The 24,528-nt window shown below is 42.9% G+C and overlaps 1 protein-coding gene across 1 annotated transcript in view; it reads right to left on the bottom strand.

The window, feature by feature from the left end:
* The window catches only part of WWC2 (WW and C2 domain containing 2), a 1,026,812-nt gene that overhangs the window by 701,601 nt on the left and 300,683 nt on the right, over window positions 1-24,528 (bottom strand). Inside the window, exon 2 of the mRNA XM_078677991.1 lies at window positions 8,262-8,371. Within this exon, the coding sequence (XP_078534117.1) occupies window positions 8,262-8,371 (110 nt within the window). The remainder of the gene's footprint in view (window positions 1-8,261; window positions 8,372-24,528) is intronic.

Raw genomic sequence — 24,528 nt, 5'->3', positions numbered from 1 at the left:
TAGCTATACATTCAGAATATAATTTCAGATACTATTAGCACTCATGGCATTTCTCCTCATGATTTGTGCTTACTACGGGTAAGTGTGATGCACTCATACATTTAGGTCAGTTTGCGCTCTCTCAACTGTCAATTTTTTTATGTCGTCTTTGGGCAATGTCTCACTTGAATCTGTTGTCATGGTAAGCTCTTAGGGCACCATCGACGGCATGAAGCCTGCAATATCTGCATAAAGAAACGGATACAACCAGTATGCTATTCAAGAAAATATTACACGTAATTTGAAAATACCAACCCACACAAATATAATAATTGAGTTTTTCGTAACACGTTCGATAAAGTGCAACGTTATTGTTAAAGAAGAACGTAAAAAAACTAGTGGCGGTACAGAGACATATATAAAAATAGAGAGGAATAAGTGAAAGGGAAATTAAGGAAAAAAGAAAATCTATAAAGAGACCATAGACAAAATAAGCAATCAGTGTCAATTTATATACAAACAATATCAACCTTCGAGGAGAGGATGTGGCTTAGGGCCAGAGCTGCCTACTTTGAAATGGGAAACCAGGTTCGATTCTCGGCGTCGGCTCAACATCCTGTGACTCAGGCAAATCACTTAATCTCCCCTTGCCTAAAAAAATGAAAGCGTTCTATGGTAATGTAACTGCTCCTCTGCAAAAAGCTCCAATACTTTTGGGTCAAGTTCGCGCTATATAAAACTGCAACAACAACATAAAAAACATACTAATAAGGTAGATAAAACATATGTATCAAAAACGCTCTGATTAAAAGTGTATGGAAAGTCAATATTAGTAAAAAATAATAATAAAGTATAGTACTCTAATGAAGAACCATAAACCTAGTCGCAAACCCTAGAAGGGGCATTTAAGCATGACCCTGAATCCAAATACACACAGAGTTGGGAAAAGGAAAGGTCAATGCTTGACTTTGAAACTGGATTCCAGATCCAAGTCTGAGATCTTTCTCACTCAAAAGTGCAAACAGGTTGGTGAAAAAACAATTTGAATATCTCCACCAGAGAGAGAATTGAATGCTTTAGAATTATTTAACTTCCACACAGCAGGGCTCCCTGAGATATTTAAGGCTTCCCAACACATCCAGCCCTACATGATAAGAATGACAAACCCCAGAGGGATGAGTCTGCTTCCCCTGGCCAGTCATGGAGAGCTCACACTTTGAAAACTGTTACTCAAAAGAAAACCGCCCCCTACAAACAGTTGTGCCAGTGGCGGAAAGAACTATTCAATTTCACCCTAAACTGCCCACTGCATCGGAGATAAGACAATCTTGCGAGCGGTAGTGAAAGAACACCTGGCATCAAACGTAGAAACGGTGTTTTACCTGCTCTGAGACCTGTCAGACACAACAACAAGACTGGTAGATTTTTGACAAGGAGCTAGGCAGTGAGAGACAAAGCACTTGCAAAAGCTGAGGTGCAGAAAGGTGGAGGAGAAATCAGAGAAGTTAGAAAAGTTAACTGTCCTGACACACCTCATAAAGTCAATGTAACCGTGCCAAAGACAAACCACTTCGCAGAGCCTGGGCCATACGTGTCACTATGTTCTAAGTCTCAGTTAATTCTGTGTCACTATATTCCCTATAGCGGTGTATTCCCTGTCTCGGCATCAGTGTGATCTTTGTCACTTTGTCATCATATTCCCCGTCTCAGGGTATTCTGTTAATGGCATTGCATTTCCAGTTTCGGTGTGGTCTACATCACTGTTTGACAGTTACAGGGTATCCTGTAAGTGTCACTATATTCCCAGCTTCAGTGTATTCTGTGTCATTGTGTTCACTGTTTTGGTGTCATTGTTTATCCTGCCTCTGTGTGTGTCAGTGTAGTCCGTCTCTCAGTGTCACTGTCTTCTCTGCCCCATTGTATTCCCTTCCTCCGTTTATTCCCTCTCTCAGTGCAAGTGTATGCACTGCCTCAGTATCAATGTGTTCCTGGTCTTAGTGGTGATATATCTCTTGTCTCTGTGTTGGCGTGTTCCCTCTCTTTGTCACTTTATTCCCTGTCTCATTGTCAGTTTATTCACTGTCTCAAGTCTCTGTATTCCGATTGCCATTGTCTGCATTCCCTGTCTCAGTGTATTTCTTGTCTCACTATATTCCCTGACTCAGTGTCAGTGTATTCTCTATCTCGTAGTCTGTGTCAATGTGTCCCCTATTCCCTGTCTCAGTGTAAGTGTTCTCCTTGTCTCAGTGTATCCCTCTCTCATTGTCATTGGTTTTCTTGTCCCTCTATATTCCACTGCATTCCCTGCCTCACTGTGTTCCCCGTGTCAGTGTACCCCCTGTCTCAGTGTCAATTTATTTCATGTCCCACTACATTGTCCTTCAAATTCAATTTGTAACTTGACTTGGTGTCAATGTATTCCCTGTTTAGGTGTCAGTGTATCTGCGGTCCCAGTGTCATAGTATTCCCTGTCTTCGCGTATTGCCTGACCCAGTGTCAGTTTCTTCCTTGTGTCAAAGTATTCTGTACTCCAGTGCCAGGATTTTCCTATTTCCTGTGTCACTGTATTTACTGCCCCAATGCCACTGCACTCCCTGTTTCAGTATCGGTGATCTCCATGCACCTTTGTGTTCTCTGGCTCAGTGCCAGTGTATTTCTATTCCATGTGTCCCTGACTTCGGTGACCCAGTCTCACTGTCCCACATGTGCCAGTGTCAATGTGTTCCCTTTGTGTTTTCCATGTCTCAGTGTCAGTGTGTTCCCTGTTTCTGCGTGTTCCCTGTCTCAAAGTCAGTGTATTCCCGGTGTCTGTGGGTTGCCTGTCTCAGCATCAGTGTATTCCTATGTCTGTCTGTTCCCTTTCTCAGTATCAGTATATTCCTTGTGGCTGTGTTCTTGCTGTCTCAGAGTCTGTGCATGCCTTGTGTCTGTGTGTTCCCTGTCTCAGTGTCAGTGTATTCCTTGTGTCTGTGTGTACCCTGTCTCAATGTCAGTGTATTCCGTATGTCTTTGTTTTCCCTGTCTCAGTGTCAGTGTATTCGCTGCATCTGTGCTCTCCCTGTCTCAGTGGCAGTATATTCCCTGTCTTTGTTTTCCCTGTCTTAGTTTCAGTGTATTCTCAGTGTTTGTGTTCTTCCTGTCTCAGTTTTAGTGAATTTGCTGTGTTTGTGCTTTTCTTGTCTCTGTGTCTGTGTTTTCTCTGACCGGTGGGGCCTCTACAGTCACTCACTTATCAGGCTCCTGAAAGGTCAGTAAGTCTTGGGCAGTCAGTCACATGTGATGCCTATGTCTTAGAGAGGCTACCAGATTTAACCTCTTTCTAAACACTTATAAGGTCCCAAAGGAGAGACCTGTTGGCTATGCCAATGCTTGTTTAGAACTGCTAAGTATTTCAGAGCAGCCGCCGTGCATTGTGCTCATTTCCTCTGCAACAGGAAAAGATCTGATCTGCCCCTGGACCTGCTGTCAACCTCCTCTCCCCATTGCTACCACCGTGCAATGGAGTTCTTGTATGATTATGTGGGAGAACCATGGATGATTGCTTGAAAAAGGCATTCCAACGAGTGAAGCGGCATGGTGCATGAAGTCTGCAGATGAATCTACTAAAGGCTCACTGTCTGTTGCAGTTACTCTATTTCCACTATAAATCACCTAAATAAATCTACCGCTCATCTTCATATGCAACTGCTAACTACAACTGACCTCTGTCCTCAGCTTACCTGCATAACTTCAGTCCCAGAATGAACCTGCTGCCTCCTGCCCTGTCCTTGAACTGCTTGCAAGTCCCTAGAGCTGCATGCTACAGTTGTCAGCCCAGCTGGTTTAGAGATTGCACTGCCCACAGATACGGTGTGTGTTGACGGAAGAACTGGCTTTCTACTTACGCACACTGCATTGAACCCATGTTACAATCTGCACTGCAAACAGGATGACCTCTTCATTTCAGTTCCTTGAATATGCAACATACATGCCACAAAAGGCCCACAAAAAGTGTAGACGGACTACGCACACAAAACATGTCCGTTTAGAAATTTTAGACTATCTACCCGATGGCGATGAAAGTCACAGGGCTCTTGGTCATATTTTTCCTGAATTTGTCTTTTTATTTGTGTTTATTCCACTCATATATAGCATCAAATGTCATGGCAAACCTAGCTTCCAGTTACCAAACAAAGACGCATAAGGCAAAAGAAAATGCAGAACAGGAAAATGCAAATAAAAAACTGAATATAAACATGAAACATTCAATAAACAAGAACAATCAGTTACAATGATCAGATTACACAATTATCCTGGTTGTTAATGTTTTTTTCTCAGTTTGACCTGGAGGTGGAGATGTGTGGGGTTAGACCACTGTTTGTAGGTAATCAGAGAAACATGCATGTAGAAGAGTGGTTAATCAGTATAACTTCACTTCATTTTGCAAATCAGTATAACTTCACTTCATTTTGCAAAAAGTAAGCAGCTAACACAACATTATTGATAATGTTTGCAAGATAGACTGCAATAATTGCGGTGCTTCTGGGATTTTTAAAATTATCAGAGGAACACATCGTTAGCATGTGCATCAAAGCATTGGCGGGAAACTCATCTCAGGCCAACATGAAGTCCTACACCCTGAAGCTAATGCAGCAATAGGTGGTGTCAGATCCAAACCAATCTGCTCCCCTACTGCCACCCAGTGCTTGCACAACCTAGCAGCCAAAATAATGCCACAATAAGAATTAGCATGGTCCTTCAGAGTGTCGGTGAGCTCACACCTGTTGCCCAAGTACTCTGAGGGACAATAATAATCCTTAAGGCTCACAACATTCCTGAAGACTCCTTAAGCTTAGGTGGATAGGTCAGGGGGCTACTGTCACCTCATTACTAGTGTCCAACTCAAAATCACCAGCTAGCACAACCATCAATTTGATACTAACATGGTGGATAATTGGTGGGCTGCTTTTGATGAGAATGTGGAGATCTCTCCATTCAATTTGTGGTATGTCCGATTCCGCCCTCACTTGTAATTGATGTCCAGCATGTACGAATCAGGACAATGACAGAGAAAGGCTTCCGCTTCCCCATGCCAAGCTTAAAATGGGGGCTAAAGAGTCACATTCTCATTGTAAATGGATACGCAAAAGGCAAAAGACTGTGGCCCCATTAGGCAGTGAATTAAATAACATCTGTAAAGACTGGATCACTCTTTCACCAGTCGCACGCCACTGAAAACCTCAAAAGCAAATAAAATATAACAGTGAGGAAGGAGAAATCCATTCCCGAAGCATGATGCTAGCAGTTCAGACAATTCCAAAACCGTGAACTGTAACCCAGTCCATACTAAATATTACCTCCATTATGCAACTGGCATATTTGAAAGCCTCTTTAGCACAACAACTGAACATGGATGTATTTTTCCCAAAACAGCAGGACTCATTTTGAAATGTTGGTTTTTCTCTTAGTACTTAATCATGTTTCATTCACAAAGAGCAATAGAGAGCCCTCAAACTTTTAACACTACTGCAGTTCACATATCCGTGCATGCGTCTTTAACACCTTGACCAGGTGTTTACCACACTTACCAGCTCTTGAAGACATCAGCACCAGTTAATAAGCAATCTCTGCATAATTATTGAATTCATGTTTATAATTCCTATAGGGTTTCCTACCACACAGATGTATCCTTAATTACTAGGTGCTCTTTCATTGTCGACGCGTCATTCTGTCACAAAGGATCGATCTGCATGATCAGTGGTAGTCAAAGTGGCTTCAAAACTGTGCCAAAATAATTTACGAAAAGGCTCTCACTTGGTCTTCTTATCATCAGACTTCTCAGTGAAAATAATTAAAGTTACAGCAGAAATGCAGCCAGCAAAATAAGTATAAAACAGAAAATCAATTGTATGCTCTGGGCACATACATTGTCCAAGGAAACAGCAGACAAACCAGATTAAAAAGACACTGAAATAACCACAACATTCAGAATATGTAACAAAATACTCTGCACATAAAAAAGAATATGTGCTCAAATAGATTGTATACATTTTGAGGTAGCCTGATAATACATGAAAATAAGCAAACCGTGCAACTGTGCCAAGTAAGTTAAAGTGAGCCTGCAGTCAAGAGTTTCTAAAATAAAAATATGGCCAACGAATAACCCACTAAAAACTTCTCTCTGCACCGGACAATAATTCAAGTCCATTTATACTGCTTTGCACCAAACACATTATACAGAGCAAGATTGGGACATTTTCAAATACAGAACATACTGTCAGCACGGGCTTAGGAGCAAGATTTTACACCGAAATAAAGACATTTCTCTTGCTTTCTGTCTGGAGCAAGACGGTTGTTAAAATACAAATACATTATGAATCTATGCACCAGAAGTAAAATAATGCCTTTAAAATACATTACACAAATCCATGTTTTTGCACTTTGCTGTTCCTGCACAGTTCTGTTGAAAGAAGCTTCACATAATACACAATGACTTCTGATAACAGGCTACAGCCTTCACCCATGAAATGTTTCACAGAGACCAGCCACGACCAGCGGATGCAAAGTAATTCACAATATTTTTCTGTTATAAAGAGGGAGAACTTATGCACGTTTATAAGTTGTGCGCATTTTAAAGGCCTATAATTAGCAACATGTAAACGTCAAGTACATTTTTAATTTGTTAATTAGCTTTCTCATCATCAGTGGTCATGGCCTGTGATCGGTCCAAAATAACACATTACCCACATCAATATCTCTCATTCCATCATGGTACAGCCTTCAATGCTAAAGAACTCTTGCCTGGATTACTATTTGACAACCTGAGCTGGCTTTATGAAACACAACTATTACATGTATTGATTGTTTCAATGGATCACCAATGTAGATGTGAGAATTGATCGAATTTTCTGGTGGAAACAGAAGTCTGGCTAATCAACGTAGGGCTGGCCTGGTAGATGCTAGTGTGTTATGAGGGATACCACCAGAATTGGCACTTCCAAATGCAGGAGATAGTTCATGTCCAGCAGTTTTGAAATGTGCAGGTGAAAGAAGGCGTTGGATCTCTTTGAGAGTATGTAGGTGAAATGTGGCTTATTTGGCAATTCTATTGATGTGTGGGATAAAAGTTTACTTTGAATCCCAGCAATTTTACTGATAATTTAATCGAAAATTTGTTTGGATGTCTCTCTGTATCAGCGGCGGCTCCTTCGTTGGAGCGGAGGAGCGTCGCACCAATTAAATTACCCCCAAACTCCTAGAGATGAAAAATAAAATGGCAATTCATTACCATTTAATTTTTCCGCTCCCATCCGGAACAGAGTGTCAGGACAGGGTGGGGCCTGCTGAGTGACATCATTCAGGGATGATGATGGGTTGTTATGCAATGCTTAAAGTGTGCCTATCTTTTTGGCCGGCCGTCTTGCTACGGCCGGCCGGCCACACATGCGCACTTTAAACATCTCTAACCCAGCTGTCTTAAGACAGCTGGGTTAGAGCAAGTGTGGGCCGCTAGAGCACTGTGGGGCACTGAGTTAACACTTTCCGTGCTCATGATGAACTCAGCTCGTCATGAGGCACGGTTGAGCTGTGCTCATGACGAGCTTAGCTCGTCATGACGGTTGGAATCTTCGCACGCGGGGATAATTTCCCCGCTGTGCTGAACGTTCGAAAACGGGTGTGGTCTTGACGAGTTCCGCTCGTCATGAGCACAGCGCCGCCGTGCAGAGTGACGAGCCGAGCTCGTAACAAGCACGGCGGCGCCGCACGCGGCCCCCTTTCCCCCGCACAGCAGGTGAAAAAGCCCCGCAGCGAAGGGGTTAAGGTGCTCCCTCCATTCAGGGTGTTGCTCTCATGTTGCAGTGCGGAGGAAGTCGTGTTGGTCGTCAGGTAAGTATTTTGTTTACATTATATTCACACGCACACTGCTGCCCCCCACTTCCCGTAGATGCCAGCCACCACTGTTCTCTATTCCCCCATATGTTAAATCTCAATTGCTGTGTTCTTTCTGATTCTTGCTATGTATCCCTATCTTATGACTCCGAGTTTGTTTGAAACTGCATCAAAAATGTCAAAAGCAGATACATTCAAATACATTTTGTTTCACTATAAATTAGAAAGTCAGAAAGTGATAACAACACATGCTCAATAAATATTATTTTCCCCTAAACCCCCAACATTTTGAAATGCTTGTGAATTAAATAGAAACAAAATGTTTTCCCCACTTTTACAGGCCCATTCATATATCAACCAGATCATGTCAAACCTCCTATGTGATTTCAGCATAAATATGAAACCATACTTACGGTTCGCATGGTCAATGTAATAGACCCCAATTTGAGGATCGTAGGCAGCTTCCCATCCCCACGGCAGTTCATCACCAACGCAGTCCGCAAATGACAGCGGCTTTGTTAACCTATAAAAAATGTAACATTGCAAGTTAGAACTCTAGAAACATAATCTGTAATGCATACAGTGTTCATAGTATCTAGCAGGGCTGGAAATCAAAGAGTAGGTTGAGGTGGTATTATAGGAACACAAAAGCATTTCTTGTACTGGCATATTTCCATGGTGTCAGTTACGCCTAAACTATTGTGTGTTCAATATTTACTCGAAAGTTTTTTCAGATTACAGGATCGTTTCCCCTTTGCGGTAATGGGTTGTCCCACCTAACCCCCAAAAGCATGAAAAAAGTTCTTCAACTTACATTTGACTATCAATTTTTAAGACGTAAGTATTCAATCATTGTTTCACCAATCTCCACAGTATGGCCCCTTACACACACAATACGTTTTTTCAAATCATTGTTTTGACTGATTGGGACTCCCTGACAGATTTGGCACTAAAAGCCCTTGAGTGTCGCAACATTGAATGCATGATGGCATGCACCCATCTGGCAGGTTGTTATGAATGATCAAGTTAAAGCAAGTAACTGAGCAGCAATCCTTTCTCTCCATAACACAATATATATGTAACCGATACAACAGAACAACTAAATCTATATAACCATACTTGGAGACTCAGGACATGGTAATTTATTTCCCTTACGTCTACACTATATCATCCAGTCCCATGTGTAAGTTCAAGTGACAGTTCAACATTTAAAAACTAGGTAAAGGTGCATTGTCCTTCCAAACCGTAGGTACACATTTGTTTTTTTTGTCATTTTAATTTCAAAGTATTTTATTAATTTTACAAGCAAAGACATTAGCATTTCTGTTACAGGGTTAGCCACACGTAGTTTGTACAGCAGTGTTTACAGGCACTTTGAAATATATGTTTAGCTAACCCCCTCTGACTTGACTTGCTGAACATCAGGAAAAGGTGATAGAAAGAAGCAGAAGAGAAAGGGGTGAAAGGAGGATACAAGAAAGGTTCTGTAGTAATGAGACTAATAAGACTTATTGCCGCGTGACAAAGCCGTCACCTCACTGACTTGCTTGTGGGGAGATTGGTAGCCAAGTCAGCCCACCCATTGCCCCATGGGGCCATGGTATTAGCGCTCCATTTCTTCATCCTACCACACATCGATCGGGGGGGGGGAGGTGGTGTGTCGTGGGGAGAAAAATTGTTTCATGGGGGTTCGTAAGAGTCTAGGTACTTGTCGAGTGACTTCCACATCCCCCTGGTCCTGGCCTCTAGGGTGAGTTCTGTAGTGCAATGTTATCCGCACCTCTGAGGTGCGTAACCCAGTTGAACCAGCCTTTGTATGAGGTCTTACTTGTGTCTTTCCAATTGGCTAGGACCATTTTTACCGCTGCGGTCAGCAGCAGGTCTAGTAGGTCTTTGTCATGCTCTGATCTTAGTCCTGCAGTCATGAATGCGGTGGTGAGGAAGGAAAAATTAGTTGTTAGAGTGCAGCCCAGTGCTCTATTTATGAAACCAAAGATTTTCTCCAAGAATGTTTTGAGTGTTGGACTTTGGTTTTGGTGCAACCAACTACTCTTTCATCTAATTTATAACATGCCAGTCTTGTCTCCTTTTAGTTCATTCAAGAGACCATACACACAGACAATTCCACAGGTAATTTTGATTTGTTTTCTCACTTAGCAAATCGTAATTATTTTCATTAGTTACAAACATCATCTATACGTGGCAAACTTATCCACTTTTTGTATTAATGGGTGACCATTAATCAAAAACAAATAACTACTTTTTTGGTCGTCAGAAAGGCTTGTGGAGTCAACGCCAGTTTTGAAATGGCCATTGAGCCAGTCTAAACAGCATTTGGATCAATTGAATATTTGAAACAAGCACTGCCAAAGTCACAAAGCCTTGCCTTATTGACCTATTAGCTTGGCACATGCTTTCTGCTGATGCCTTGAAGCACTGGCAAAATAATTTTTTTAGAAACATGCATGATAACGAGTAGCTGTCGGCCACGCCATTCTGAAGGCACACGCTTGCGCATGCGTGATTTAAGGCGGAGGATGCCATTTACATTGGAAAATAAAAATTACTTTTTAATTTCGCAAAGCCCTTTTTCCAATAGTGGAGTCACCTAACAGCAGATGGCAGCTGCTGTGCTCTCCAAAAAATGAAAAAAAATAATTTGAATGACAGTGAGGGGTGGAGGAGAGTGCATTGGGTGTAGCATCCTGCTACAATAACCACAGACACAGATGGGTGCTATCAATGGAGCTTTATTTACTACCTCTTACTCCTGCCCTGTCCCTGTTCTAACTGCCTCTTTCTCGTCAGTCCCCTCCTCTTCCTGTCCACCCCCTAAGCTCCACCCACAACCACTAGCCTGCTAACTTCACTACATCTCCCCCCTTTGTAACAAAACAAACAACATACTGATTTTCTAGTCCATTTCTTCAATAAGTCTTTTGGGTGGACGTATGTCACGATGAGGTCATGGTGACCTCATTCCCAGATTGGTATCACTCCTTGTTTCATTGATTGGACTAGTGTTCTCACGACTGACTGAAGGTGGTTCTTCCGAACCGGGAGTGTCCATTTCACTCATTGAGATATCAGTGGCATCGTGTGGCAATTTCTTGAAATGTGAAATATTTCTCATGATTCGTCTCTGTTCTGATTCAGCAGTCACCATAGTTCCTTTCTTTTTCGTAACCAGTAACGGTTCATCCTTGAATGGGCAGTCGGTCTTTTTCTGTTGTTCTTGCTTGACAAGCACCCGATCTCCTTCATGTAACGAGAGTGATCTCGCTCTTCTCCGGTGATCTGCATATGACTTCATTTTGTCTTTTCGGCGCTGGTCTGTCTTCATCATTTCTTGATGATCTCGAGTGGGTGACAATGATGGTCGTAATGCCCCTTCCCACGTTGGGATGCGATTCCTCATAGGACGCCCCAGCATGAGTGTTGCCGGGCATTTTCCTGTGGTAGCGTGAGGAGTTGTTCGGTAAGCTCGGAGGACCTCGTTGAGGACGACTTGTAGATCTTTCCCTTCCGCTGTCGCATGTTGAAAAGTCTTTTTGAGCGTGGCCATGAATCTTTCAATTGTTCCATTGGCCTGTGGCCAGAGGGGTGTAATTTTACGATGATGGAAATCCAGGTGTATTGCAAATGCTGCAAAGTCATTTCCATTAAATGGAGGTCCGTTATCTGTCTTAACCGTGGAGGGAACGCCCCAGGCCGCAAAGACTTCGTCTAATACCTTGAGAGTGCTGACGGCATTCGTAGATGACACAAAACGTGCAATGTGGTACCTAGAGTGTTCATCGATGATGGCCAGCACATACTTGCCCAATGCCAAGGGTCCATAGAAATCAATGGCAATTTCTTGCCACACACCAGGTGGTAGAGGGGTCATGTTTAGGGGTGCTGGAGGATCACTTTTGCTCGTAAGTTGACAAAGATGACAGTCCTTCAAGGTAGCTTCAACCATTTGGTCGAGATATGGAAACCACACTCGTTCTCTCAATGCGCGCTTGGTTGACACAATACCCCTATGTCCTTCATGGGCAAGGGCAACCACTCCTTGTCTCAGTTGAGTGGGAACCACGATTCTCTGGTCTCGCAGTATTATGCCATCCGTGGTGGCTGACAGCTCACTGCACACATGCCGGAAGGCTTGCATTTCTTGTTTAAGGACCGGATCAGTCTCTGCATCCTGAGAATCATGCCTCCATCTGTTATGTCGAATCCTGCGCAGGACCTTCTGCAGGATGATGTCTTGTGCTGTGCTTTCTCTGATGGTGTCCATCGGGATAGCGGGAGGAAGAGCCTGATCGGTCACAAAGTGTATGTACTCTTCCGCAATGGACGATTTAGAGACTGACGATGTGGCCGGGTGTCTGGACATATAGTCAGCTGGGTTTTCTGACTTCCCTGGCTTGTGGATGATGGTGAATGTGTATTCCTGTAGTCGTAAACCCCACCTTTCGATTCTTGGGGGCATCTTGGATCGTGGGTTTCCGCAAATGGTAACAAGAGCCTGGTGATCCGTAATCAAAGTGAAATGTTTTCCATATATGAAGACATGAAAATGTTCACATGCCCACACTACGGCAAGACTTTCTTTCTCTGGCTGCGAGTATGCCCGCTCCGGGTCAGTCAAGCTACGACTCGCATATGCAATTATCCGACGTGGGTCTGAGTCATTGTCATACTGTGCCAAGATTGCACCAAGACCAACGGGGCTGGCATCCACAGTAATTTCCGTTTTTCTCTTTGGGTTGAAATAGGATAAGTGATCCGCAGATGCTACCGCCTTCTTGATTTCCTTGAAGGATTTTTCACATTGGGGAGTCCACTCAAATGGCTGGCCTTGTTTGGTCAACAGGCGAAGGGGATGGCTGATTGTTGCGTAGTCCCTGATATAGCGAGCACAGTAACTGGCCATACCGAGGAACGACCTGAGCTCACTGACGTCTTGGGGGCTCTTGGTGTTGTTCAGAGTCCCAATCTTGTCGGGGTCAGGTTTCATGCCAGCGCCTGAGAAGATATGACCAAAGAATTTTAGTGTGTCCTGATGGAATTCGCATTTCTCTTTGTTGAGGGTCAGGTTTGCTTCTAGTAGTGCGTGGCAAACACGATTGAGTGCGATATCATGTTCTCGCAGATCTGAGCCATAGACAAGGATGTCGTCGCTGTAGTTGAAGGCATTGGGAATATTCTGAATGACCTGCCGAATGGCTTCCTGGAATATTTCAGCTGCAGAGGAAACCCCAAAGCTTAGTCTCTTGTATCTGAACAACCCCAGGTGGGTTGCAAATGTGGTGATATATCTCGACTTTGCCTCCAATTCTAACTAGTGGTACCCCTTGTTTAAGTCCAACTTGGAAAATATTTTCGCTCCATTCAGGGCCGAAATCATATCACTCAAGTGTGGCCCCGGGTGTCGCTCCCTTTCAATTGCAGTGTTGGGCAGGCGCATATCTACACAGAGTCTGACTTTGTTGGCCATGCCCTTTTTGGGAACAATAACTACTGGGGACACCCATGGTGTTGGACCCTCAGTGCGCTCGATTATGTCAGCAGCTAGCAAGTCCTGGAGTTCTTCTTCTACAGCGGTTTGGAGGTGAAATGGTACCCGTCGAGGGTGTTGAGCGACAGGTCTGATTTGTTCATTAATGTGTAATCGCACTTGGCAGTTCTTTAGCTTGCCTAGTCCTTGGAATAGTCTGGGAAACTGGCGGGTCACATCTTGATTTCCGCTGACCTTGAAAAGGATTTCCACTAGATGAAGGCGTTCAGCTGTCGGGAGGCTCAATAGACAGTCCGCTTCCGGGCCCTTAATGACGTGTATTACTGCTGGGATGGTTGTGTCCTCATGTTGGAGGGTCGTTGAAAACTTCCCGAGGCAGGGGAGTGGCTTCTTAGCCATCCATGTAAAGACTCTGACTGGTGCAAAGGTCAGTGGAGGACGTGGTTTCATTCTTTCATATTCGGTGACTGGAATATAGTTCAGAGATGCACCTGAGTCTAGTACAAATTGCGTGTCATGATTGCCAACTTTGATATCCAGTCTGGGATATGTCTTGAGCTGGTCTTGATCTACAGCTAAGTTCAGATATTCAATGGTGTAAGTTGAGTCTCTGGATGACGGTCTCGATTCCTGGGATGGTGATCTCCGTTCCCACCTGGACCGACGTGACTCTCGGCTGGAGTGTGATGACCCAGAGGACTGTTCAGCTTGGTCTTGGACAGCTCGGGCATGATGTCTTCGAGTACCAGATCGGGACGTTCTCAGGGTACCTCTTCGTGAGTCGGGCTGAGCTGTCTTTGTGGCACCACTTCTTCTCTCCTTGTTGTATTCCCCACACATCGCTTCAAAGTGATTAGTTCGACCACACTTCCGACATCTTTGGCCCATGGCAGGACAGCTGTCTACATGGGGGTAATCGTACCCACAACGGAAACACTTCCTCACGTTCTCTGATCTCCTTTCCTTCTTCCACGGTTCTCGCCGCTGATGTCCTGATCGCTCTGGACGTGATGACGGACGTGATCTCCAGTGTTTGTCACTCGAGCGTCTTCGACTTTCATTCTTGGCGTGCACGCGTCGCACTTGTTCGCGACTTCCTTTGTGTCCCGTTTCGATGTCTGCTGCATATTCTTCTGCTTGATCAAATATTCGTGTCATCTCCTCTATATCATCAAGGCTATGTTCCTTTCGCAATAGTCGTCTCCTCAATTGGTCGGAGTGACATCCATCAATTATTTGTGACTTAATTGCGGCATCTGTCGAGAAATTGTCAAATGCACAATGCTTAGCTAGTCTTCTCAGTCGCATCATAAAAGCACTCATTGGTTCCTCTTTCCCTTGACGAGCCGAGTGAAATGTATGGCGTTCATAGTCAACATTCTTTTTGTGAAGGAATCTCTTGTTTAATGCGTCACGCACTTTGTCATAGGTGTCCGCCTCAGCGTCAGGAAGGTCTTTGATTATCTTGACTATCTCCCGCCCGCCAAGTTACGCAGGGCAATCAACTTCTTTTTATCCTCAGTCACTTCTGATCCTTCGATATAATCCTCGAATTCTTCGAACCATTCTTGCCATTTGGGACCCATGGTTCCCCCAGTGGTCACTTTTAGGGGTTCGGGCGCTCGCAGGTGCGACCCACCTGGAACCTTAGGCTTGGCATCTGCCGGTGGCGGCTGATTTCTATCAACATCGGACATCTTTGCAGTGTTTGTTTGTGTCTTTGTCACACTCACTTGGTTTCACCAATGCTTGTCTCTTTACCAATGTTTGTCTGTTTTCGGGAACCAATGCTTGTTTCTTTTGCCAATGTTTGTTTGTTTGCGGGTACCAATGCTTGTTTCTTTGCCAATGTTTGTTTATTTCCTGGGTACCAATGCTTATTTATTTGCCAATGCTTGTTTCTGTCATCAGTGCCTGACTTCAAAATGGCCGCCGTGTAACAGTCAAGGGGTTTGTCTTGAAACTTGCCTGACTTAAAGATGGCCGCCGTCCCTGCAGGCACACACGAGGCTGGCTCTCCAGGCTCATTCATTCGGGGGCACTGAGGACTCACCGTCGGTCGGCTTCTGGGGCAGTCCACGGCAGGATTCACTCCTCCTCAGCCACCAGGGACATCAGGTGAGATCGGGGTGGGCTCCCAGCTCACCTCGACAGTTCCCGCTCTCTCTCTCGCCGACAACCTGCTAATCCTCACGCATCGGGCGTGAGATTCTCCGATGCCGGGATTCCTCGAGCTCCGTCCTGAGCTCAGTTTCTGTTGCGTTCGTTGGCGCTTGCTAGCGGATCCTCCAGGGGCACTCCCCTTTACTTTGAGCACCTCTCCTTCACTGTGGGGTGTAGGGCAGAGCCGGGGTGGGCACCCAACCTCTGTTGCAGTCGGGGCACATCAGATTACACGCATCAAGCGTGAGTCCCGTTTTGGCGCGAGTGCACGTTTCCTTTCTTCCGGCGCTCTGGCACTCGTTTTCTCGTTCCCTTGGGCCTCAGGCGATCCCCTGGCTCTGGGGAGAGGGTCACTCACTGCTGGCCCTTTTCTTTGGGTGGTACACAGCTCCACACAGCAGCGTTCTCCTTCTTGAGACGCCGCTCAGGACAGGGTGGTCTGGCTAGGGTTCTGGGGCACTGGACATGCCAATCCCATCCTCGTCGCCAGTTGTAGCATCCTGCTACAATAACCACAGACACAGATGGGTGCTATCAATGGAGCTTTATTTACTACCTCTTACTCCTGCCCTGTCCCTGTTCTAACTGCCTCTTTCTCGTCAGTCCCCTCCTCTTCCTGTCCACCCCCTAAGCTCCACCCACAACCACTAGCCTGCTAACTTCACTACAGTGGGGAGCAAGAAAGGAGCCGATGGGGAGCAGGTGGATTGAAGTAAGGGAGGCTTGCAAAAGTGCTGGAATGCGTAGTGGGCCCACAGAAAGCAGCAGCTTTAAATCTCTCCATTCAAAAAAATGTAATTAAATGAAAACATCCTTCAAGGACCAAGAGGGGCAGGGGAGCAACAGAGGAGCAGGTGGTTGGGGCAAAGTTCAAATACAGTTCAGTGAAACCCACAAGATAAAAAATAAAACATTGCTGCCTCACAGACTTCAAGTTACATGGACTTTACACAGGGTAACAACTCTTCTAATAATGATTTTACCTTACTGCATTCAGTTAATCCCTTAAATCACGGCTTTGGGTGAATGCCTTTAAAAGATTGGCCTAAAAATGGCATGGTGTAAACCACATTTATAGATGCACAGAGGGTCACTGTCACATGCTATGCATTACCTTATACCGAGGGAAGAAAGAGGCACCATGGCAGGCTCAAAGCTTGAGTCATGGCCTCTTCCCAAACTCAACAATGATATAAACATTTGGTCATCTTCTGCCACATAATCATACTAGCTCTGCCATGGTAAATCTCTTAATAGTAGTTTGGGGGCGGTCATGTGGATGAAGTCCATATTTCATAGGAAAGTGTGAAATATTTTCCAATCTTGAGGTTTCCTATGAAACATAGGTTTTGATATTACTGCGGTTTGTATAATAAAATCACCGAAATATACATTATATAGATAGCTATCTATATCGTTATACATGTGTATATATTTATAGGTGTATATATATCAATATGCGCCATTAATCTTATTAAAATGACTTTTCTGCCTCTTAATTTTCACTTACAGAGGCATTTTTTTAACCGCTTCTTATTGAAGCTGATGGTTTCCTACTGATTCCGTCACACTTAATACAGAATGTACACCTTTTGGATATACTTTAAGACAAGGAAGATGTTATGGTCTTTGTTTCAAAAAAGTATGTGAACACCCCAACAAGAACTATGTTCTGTCAACACAAATGGCATGCAGATACAATTAATTGGTATGCATACACAACGAATTACATTTATTAACAAATATCCACACTCACAAATGTAGCTCATTAGATGGAAAAACAGAAAGGGTTTCGTGAATTTCATGTGACGGGTTCTCCTTCGGGAGAGAGTTCCAATAGCTTATGTCCTGGTGACTGTCGCTTGACGTGCTTTGACCTAGGGTTATGTTGGAAAATCATCCAGGATAGGTCTGGAGGGAATTTATGATGTAGACAAAGGATCTTGAACTCGGCCCTCAAAAGCGCCATGGAGATAGTGGGAGCTTTGTCTTGGGGACATGATCTTGTTTCTTTTTTATGGGAACTTTATTTAAATATTTGTATAGGCTGGCACAGGAGCATTCAGCATTACCATTACAAGTATATAGGCATGTTGATCATCTCAATGATGTAGGGGATTTTACAGGAGTCCATGTTTCGGACAAGTTAATAACATTATACAATATTCTAGGAATCAAACGGCCGAGTGAAATTCAAATTGTCATATACAGGACACCGGTCTTGTGACAGAATATAGTGAACACGACAAGCTGTTAGTCATGTGAGGGTGGAGATAGGCATCACAAATCAGACCTCTTGACCATACTGATGGGAGGTCTGGTGACTTTCATAATTAAGCTATGGTCAAGTGAGCAGCCTGTAGCATGCGAATAAGCAATTTATCCACAGAGGTTATTAAAGGGTAGAAATGCACTTCCCTAGAATAACCCAAGAATAGTATTTATGAATCTAAGGGTAGTGAAAGTCCATTGATGTAAGAAATCAGGTGCCAAACCACCAAGTTTGGATGTTAGGGTCGGTCCATCACTTGTACAACACAGTTCACCAACCTTTACATCTTCCTTATTAATCATCAGTGGAGTCAAACTTAGTGTGGGGGTGTACTAGGGTAAAATCACAGCACATTAGGATTGCGTATGTGTTCTCGTTGTCTTGGGTGCATTTTGAGGACTTTGCAGATTTGCCAATTAGGTTTCTTGAGAAATCTCAATGCCTAGTTCTTATTCCAAATTTGACATGTATTTGTGCTTTTGGAGTCAGTGGTTTCTCCCAGCATCGCATAAAGCTTTGCAATTTCCTTGGTGATTCAATAGCCATGAAAAAGTGGTTCAATGGGCTTACTTTTGTGAAATTCCTTTCCTTACAGCTATCACGTTTTGGCCCAGAGCAGCATATGAAGCAGTCTATAAGTATTGACAGGAGATAAAATGAAATTAGTTACACTGGGGTCTCTATCCAGAAGCAAGACATTTACAGTCACTGTACAGTTCACCCAAGTGTGAAGGTAAGCTTAATCTCCATGTTAGGAATATTGGATCAACAATGATCACCATGGCCTGGAAATCTGGGCTGTGAACTCCTAAGTGTCATAGGGGAGAGATAGGTTGTACATGGTGTCCATTCCCTGACACACAGCTGACTCCCAGTGTCACAGTAATACCTTTAAGCAATAAAGAATAGATAGTCTACTCAAATACAATTTTCAACATTTGTGATTCCAACCACCCCCACCAGATAATAGTCAATACAATGTCTCTTCGCTGTTTTTGGAGCTCTGTTGCCCCAAGTAATGCTATTCATTTCTGCTGAATGCCATTGAGTGACTCAAGGACATTGAAGAAACAGTAATTGGGCGATGTATAGGAGGTGTGGCATGAAATTAATTTTGAACTATGAGATTTCAAGGAAGCCCCACCTATACACATTTTTATACAGAATGTCAAGGCAATGCAGAATATTACTCCCACATAGACTAAGCAGGTATAAATATCCCCTAAAACGTCATTGGTCTATTGATACAGTTAAAGCCAGCATCCAACAGCAAACAACTTTGGTTTAGTGAATCTACTACATTTAGGCACCTCGGTACTTGACCCTGAAGACAGAGGCCACTGACAACATCTAGATACCAGACACCAAGACAGGAACTGTTTTTTCTGAGTGGCTTACAAAGCACTGCACATTATCAACAAAAAGAGATCCTTTAAGGTGGAGACTTGTTGTTCTAGGTCTGTGATATTCAGGTTATTTTGGGTCCTTTGGGCCCAGAGTTCCACTGTCAATGTAATGAAAAGAGGCATCCGTGCCTAGTGCCTCAGGAAAGACTAACAACAGCAAACAAATGTTGATATTTTCGTTTTCAGACTTTGGAAGTTGGATTACATCGTTATGCACGTCTGGGCCCAAGGCTGTTTTGTCCCACAGTCTTTTTAGTAGTGTCCTTTCAATTCTATTGAATGCTTTCATAGCTTCCAATGACAACAGAGTCAAATGTGTGCTCGTATACCCAGACTGGGAAACTGATATTATTTCAACCCAGACAAGGCTAAAGCGAGATACTTGAATTTTTGTATAGATGTTTACAACTTGATTTAGAAGCCTATATGAGCTGCAATGTTTTCAGTCTTTGTTCACTTTCAATAATGGTGTGAGAGCGGACTCTTTGATTCTGTCTGTAACAATGCCTGTGTGTACAATTCGGTGAAAATGTTATGAAGTGTAGAGACCAATAGATCTTGAAACGTTTTATAGATGATGTCTATCAAGCAATTTGGACCAGGCGCTTTGCCGCCAAGCAGGCTTCTAATACCTGCTCTGTATTCTTCTTCTGAAATAGGTTCCTCCAATTGCAAAACAACTATGGGGTCAAGTGGAGGAAACTCAAAATTAGTAAAATAACTATGAACATTCATGAGGTCATACACCTGGATAATTTTTTTTATGGTGCTGGGCATTGTTTCTCGACATCTGCCTTTCTTGTCAATTATGCATCTAATGTAATTTCTTATTTTAAGCATTTTAGGTTCATGGTCAAACAGACAGTAAGCATTGTCTCCCCAGTCATAGTAATTTTTATTTATGAAACAAAAGTTTCCTTGCTGTTTCAGTAAGCAGAAGTCTGTCCAACAACCCTATTGCCTTTCTAAGATATCTTTAAGTAGTCTTTAATTTTCAAGTCGGCCCTCTAGATCTTGAAGCCCAGTCTTGAGGGATACTTTTCTTTGCTTTGCCAATTGAACAAATGTTACTGTCCGTGAAATCAGCAATCCCATGGTGACAGATTTTGTGGCATCCCAAACTATATCACAGGATACTATCTGTTCAGCATTTCTTGAAAAGATTGGTTTAGGGAATCTCTGATTCAAGTATTTAATACTCGGTCATGAAACGCCATTGTAAGAAGACATGGGAGTGCCCAAATAAGATCTTCATGCCTATTGTGGAGTCCAGAACAGACGCAATTTATGAGTAATTAATCTGGAAGACCTCTATTCAGGTTTACGATTTGTGCACATTTGAATAAAATGTGTAATCCATATCATCAGGGTGCTAACTTTGCCATATATCATTCAGATTCAAGTTCTCTATGCCTTGACGCTGTGAAGGAGATACTGTCTGAGTGAAGACGAAGGCTTGATTGCTACTTGATGGGATTGAGCGTGCTATTAAAATCTCTGCCAAAATTCAACCATCTTTGTCTTAATATTGTGCATTTAGGGAGATGGAATACCTCTTCAAAATAGTATTGGCACCCCTTTTTTCTTGGTGGGAGCATGATGGGGAACCATTATAACCATAATCTTTTGGAAGGACCTTTAACAAGTGGGTCTCCTGTAACATCAAAATGTCTCGGTCCTTAGTAGATAATCTTTTCAGCACTACATGCCATTTTGTAGGTGAATTCCATCCTTGAACATTCAAGGTCAAAATATCAAACGTTAACATTGGTTAAAAGTTGTAAAATATATATGAAATAGATCAATGTAACTACTTTTGATAGAAGAACCACAAATATATGCTAATTCCTGTTAGTCAATCACCCTCCCAAAGGTATGCCTGCAGCTATTGGCATCAGAGGAGATGTGTGGACCTTCATCCTGTGCCACCTTAGTGTTGTTTTTATGTTTCTGCAAAGAATTACAGTTCCTGCCAACCAAAATTACCATACAAAACCCTACACAATGAAAAACCATAAGAAACAAGTAATCAATTTGTAGCAAAATTATAAACAACGGAGTAACTGATTTCATATTATTAAAGGAAGGGGCATCTCCCTCAGCGCCTTTGTCTCTCCCAGCATGGTATGTTGGTACAGATCACAAGCAAATTTTGTGAGGTCATTGCCAACGCACATGCACAGTCCTAAACATCTTGCATTCTTCTAGCCGCCTCGGTGAAGCACAAATAAACAAAATCAACGTAGCTAAATGAGAAAGCAAAGCAGTTGACTACAATAATAAGAATGCATCCGCCTTCATTAGATAAAGTCTAAATTTGGTCCTTTTCATGTATTCATTGCCGAATTGCTCGCCATGCTCTACTCGACCGGTATCTCATCCATTGTGGCTCAGGTAGGCCCAAGCAAGATGATTTAGTCTGCACTGTAACATGGTCATCGTTTTTTAACTACATGACGTGTTCCACTTGGTCTACAGTCCTAGCCAATTTTGCCTTCCTGTTAAGAGAAAACAATAGGCAGAAAGGAATACTCACCTGTAAAGGATATTTTCGTTGCATATATGCATAGTAATCACTTTTATGTCTTTACTTTTGGCTGGAGTCCCCATGGACATATATTGATAAAGAGATGTTTTGTTGCAATACAATTATAAATCTCCTTGCTCTCAAGCTGTGGGATGTTTTCTACTACCTTGAAGAAGTGTCTCAAGGTCAGTAAATCAGGACTCAGACACCTTTTATTCTGGAATGATAAACAGACTCTATGAACATGATCTAGAAGCATGTCACTGTCAGCGAAAGCCTGCAAGAAATACCAAAAGAATTGCATGGCATATGACTCCAGGTTGGCATTAGAGATTTGCTTATTAAGTCCCCAACATAGATGTTGATACACTGGCTTCTGTTCTCTCTCGCTCCAAGATGGATACATGGTGAATTTCTAGGGATGCTACCTACTCCACCCACTCCAAATGGGAATGTGCTTGTTAAGCCACATTCTTCTCTCCTAGATCTTAGCAAATCCCAACTTTTTGTGGTATATTGTCAAGATCTTTTAGGGATGTACTGAAGTCTTGTTATAAACCAAGAATGTATGTTTTAAATTCCTGCCAGAGGAGTTGCATATTCCCTCTTGGAGAAAGTGCCTTGGATGTACGTATGGTGATCAGGTAGGTGTTGGCAGAGGATGGGGCATGTCTTTATATCTGTTTTCTCGATGGAAAGAAGGTCTTTAAGAGATGAAGCCCAGGTTCTGTACATGGTTTGCAGAGAGATGCTGTTGCTAGGATATGCCTTCCCTCAAAGAACATAGTGTGTTTCATTTGAGTTTAACTCTCACAAACTTTACTTCCAAGGAGGCAGTACTCATGATTGTGCATGATTGAGAAGAGTACGATGAAGGTAAATGTTAAGAGGAAGGTAAGAAGATAACCTAGTGGTGCCGAATACTGAATGAACCAAGAAACAATTGCTTAAACTTCACAAAACTGCTCGTGATTTACCCATCCAAAACCAACCTATAATTCCAAGAAGCACAATAGAGTAGAAACGGTTTTGTTTGCTTGAGCCAAGGACGCATAGGGGGCCTCTGTTCTGAGTACTGAGACAGAAACAAGATTGATAGATATGAAAACTATAACATATTTTCATATTCACTGACACTCGTGCAGTCAAGTGTTGTTATATAAGCTTGGAAGAAGCGAAGGACGGACCGCAATAAGAACCACAAGCAAATCTCCTCTTAGCACTGATTCATTAATTATGCAAATGATAAGTTAAAGTGTAGCAGAGGAAAGTTTTACTACAAAGATGGGGATTATGCAGGTGGGGAAAAAAAACTAATATGTCTCACATCTGCAGGAGGGAATGCAGTAGCAAATGGGCCTACGTTTTACAGGTATTTGGCACGATAACACAACTATGGAAAAGAGTCCTGCCACAAAAGAATGCAATCATTGGAGTGGTCGTGCCTCGGGACCCAAAGTATGTGATGCTGGGATTCCAGTGGGAAGAAATTAATTCAGAGCAAAAAAGACAACAGTTGCACCACCTTTTGGCAGTAAAACACCTAACTCTTTCTAAATGAGGCACAACACAGAAACCTATGGTAAGCGAAAAATAATAAGAACTATGGAATTTAATAGTGATTGAAAATATAACATATGCTGTTAACAGCAACCAGCAATAGTTTTCTGGCAGTGCGGGCTGGTGTGACACGGCACAGTGATATGACACTTAGTGTCTGAAATCATCATCCAAGGATCCGCAGGCTTATCATTTGTACCAAGAAAGTAATGCCAGTAGTTTCAACAGGGTGGTGGTGGGGGGTGGGGACCTCGCTTGGAGACTCATGTGATGCGAGTAGGGGAAAACATGCTTGTTATAAAAAGACTTATGTTGTACCATTACTAGCAGCTAATACAGTTCCTGGTGATTATTTTAATAGCCAGCTCACTAGCAAGATGCACTGCCTCTTATGGATGATCCCCTTATGAAATATTGTATCCAGGCATTGTTTCCAGGGCAGGACAACTAAAGAAGTGGAAAGAGCAATATTGAACACATTAGATTTCATGTCCCGCAAGATTTGGAAGGACTACTTGAAATCTCAGCGACCATCTTGAACCTAGCTGCTATAAATAACACCCACTTCAGATTTTTTATGCTTCACATTGAGAATATGAAGGGCAGTAGAACTTCCTATTGCCAGAGGGAAACAGTGGTACTCTTCTTTGCAGCAGTGACAGTCAACAGGTGAGTGCATCCTCTGATTCTTTTAACAATAATGATTTGGTCTTAAATGATATTCCCTGTAACAGAGCGAGAGAGTGTTATTTTTTTAAACTGTGTGCACCAAGACTATCAAGTGAATATAACAGACCTGACTGCTATGCATCAACTGCACACTTGTGTCTAACTTACTTGTTCTTTTTCCCAATCTACTGAAGAGGAGAAATATACTTTGGAGAGTTTGAGACTGCACAGAGACTAAGGCATGCATTATGTATTGTTTGAGTCTGTCTGTGCATACGTTTAAATGTAGGAACAACATTCTAGAAAGCCCGTTTAATTTTATGCTTATAAACATTTTGAAAGGCAATGTGCTACAAGGCCAATTGGTAAACACATTTTTGTAGAAAAAACCTTTAGCCCCAATGCAAGTATAGGCCAGCTAAGCACTGTAAACTGTTTAAATATTGAGGGTTTCTTTGTCTGAAGATCTCTGGTGTGAGTCAACATCCGTCCTGCCTGGGGTGAGCAATCGCTTATTAGGGTAAGAAAGAAACTAGCAAAAGAATAGTCTGGATAAAAAGAGCAAACCATAGTCCTC

The sequence above is a fragment of the Lissotriton helveticus genome, chromosome 2_2 (assembly GCF_964261635.1).
Source record: "Lissotriton helveticus chromosome 2_2, aLisHel1.1, whole genome shotgun sequence".
NCBI classification, from domain to species: Eukaryota; Metazoa; Chordata; class Amphibia; order Caudata; family Salamandridae; genus Lissotriton; species Lissotriton helveticus.
Note: the sequence above shows the minus strand (reverse complement) of the source record. Positions and strands in the feature narration are given on the sequence as shown.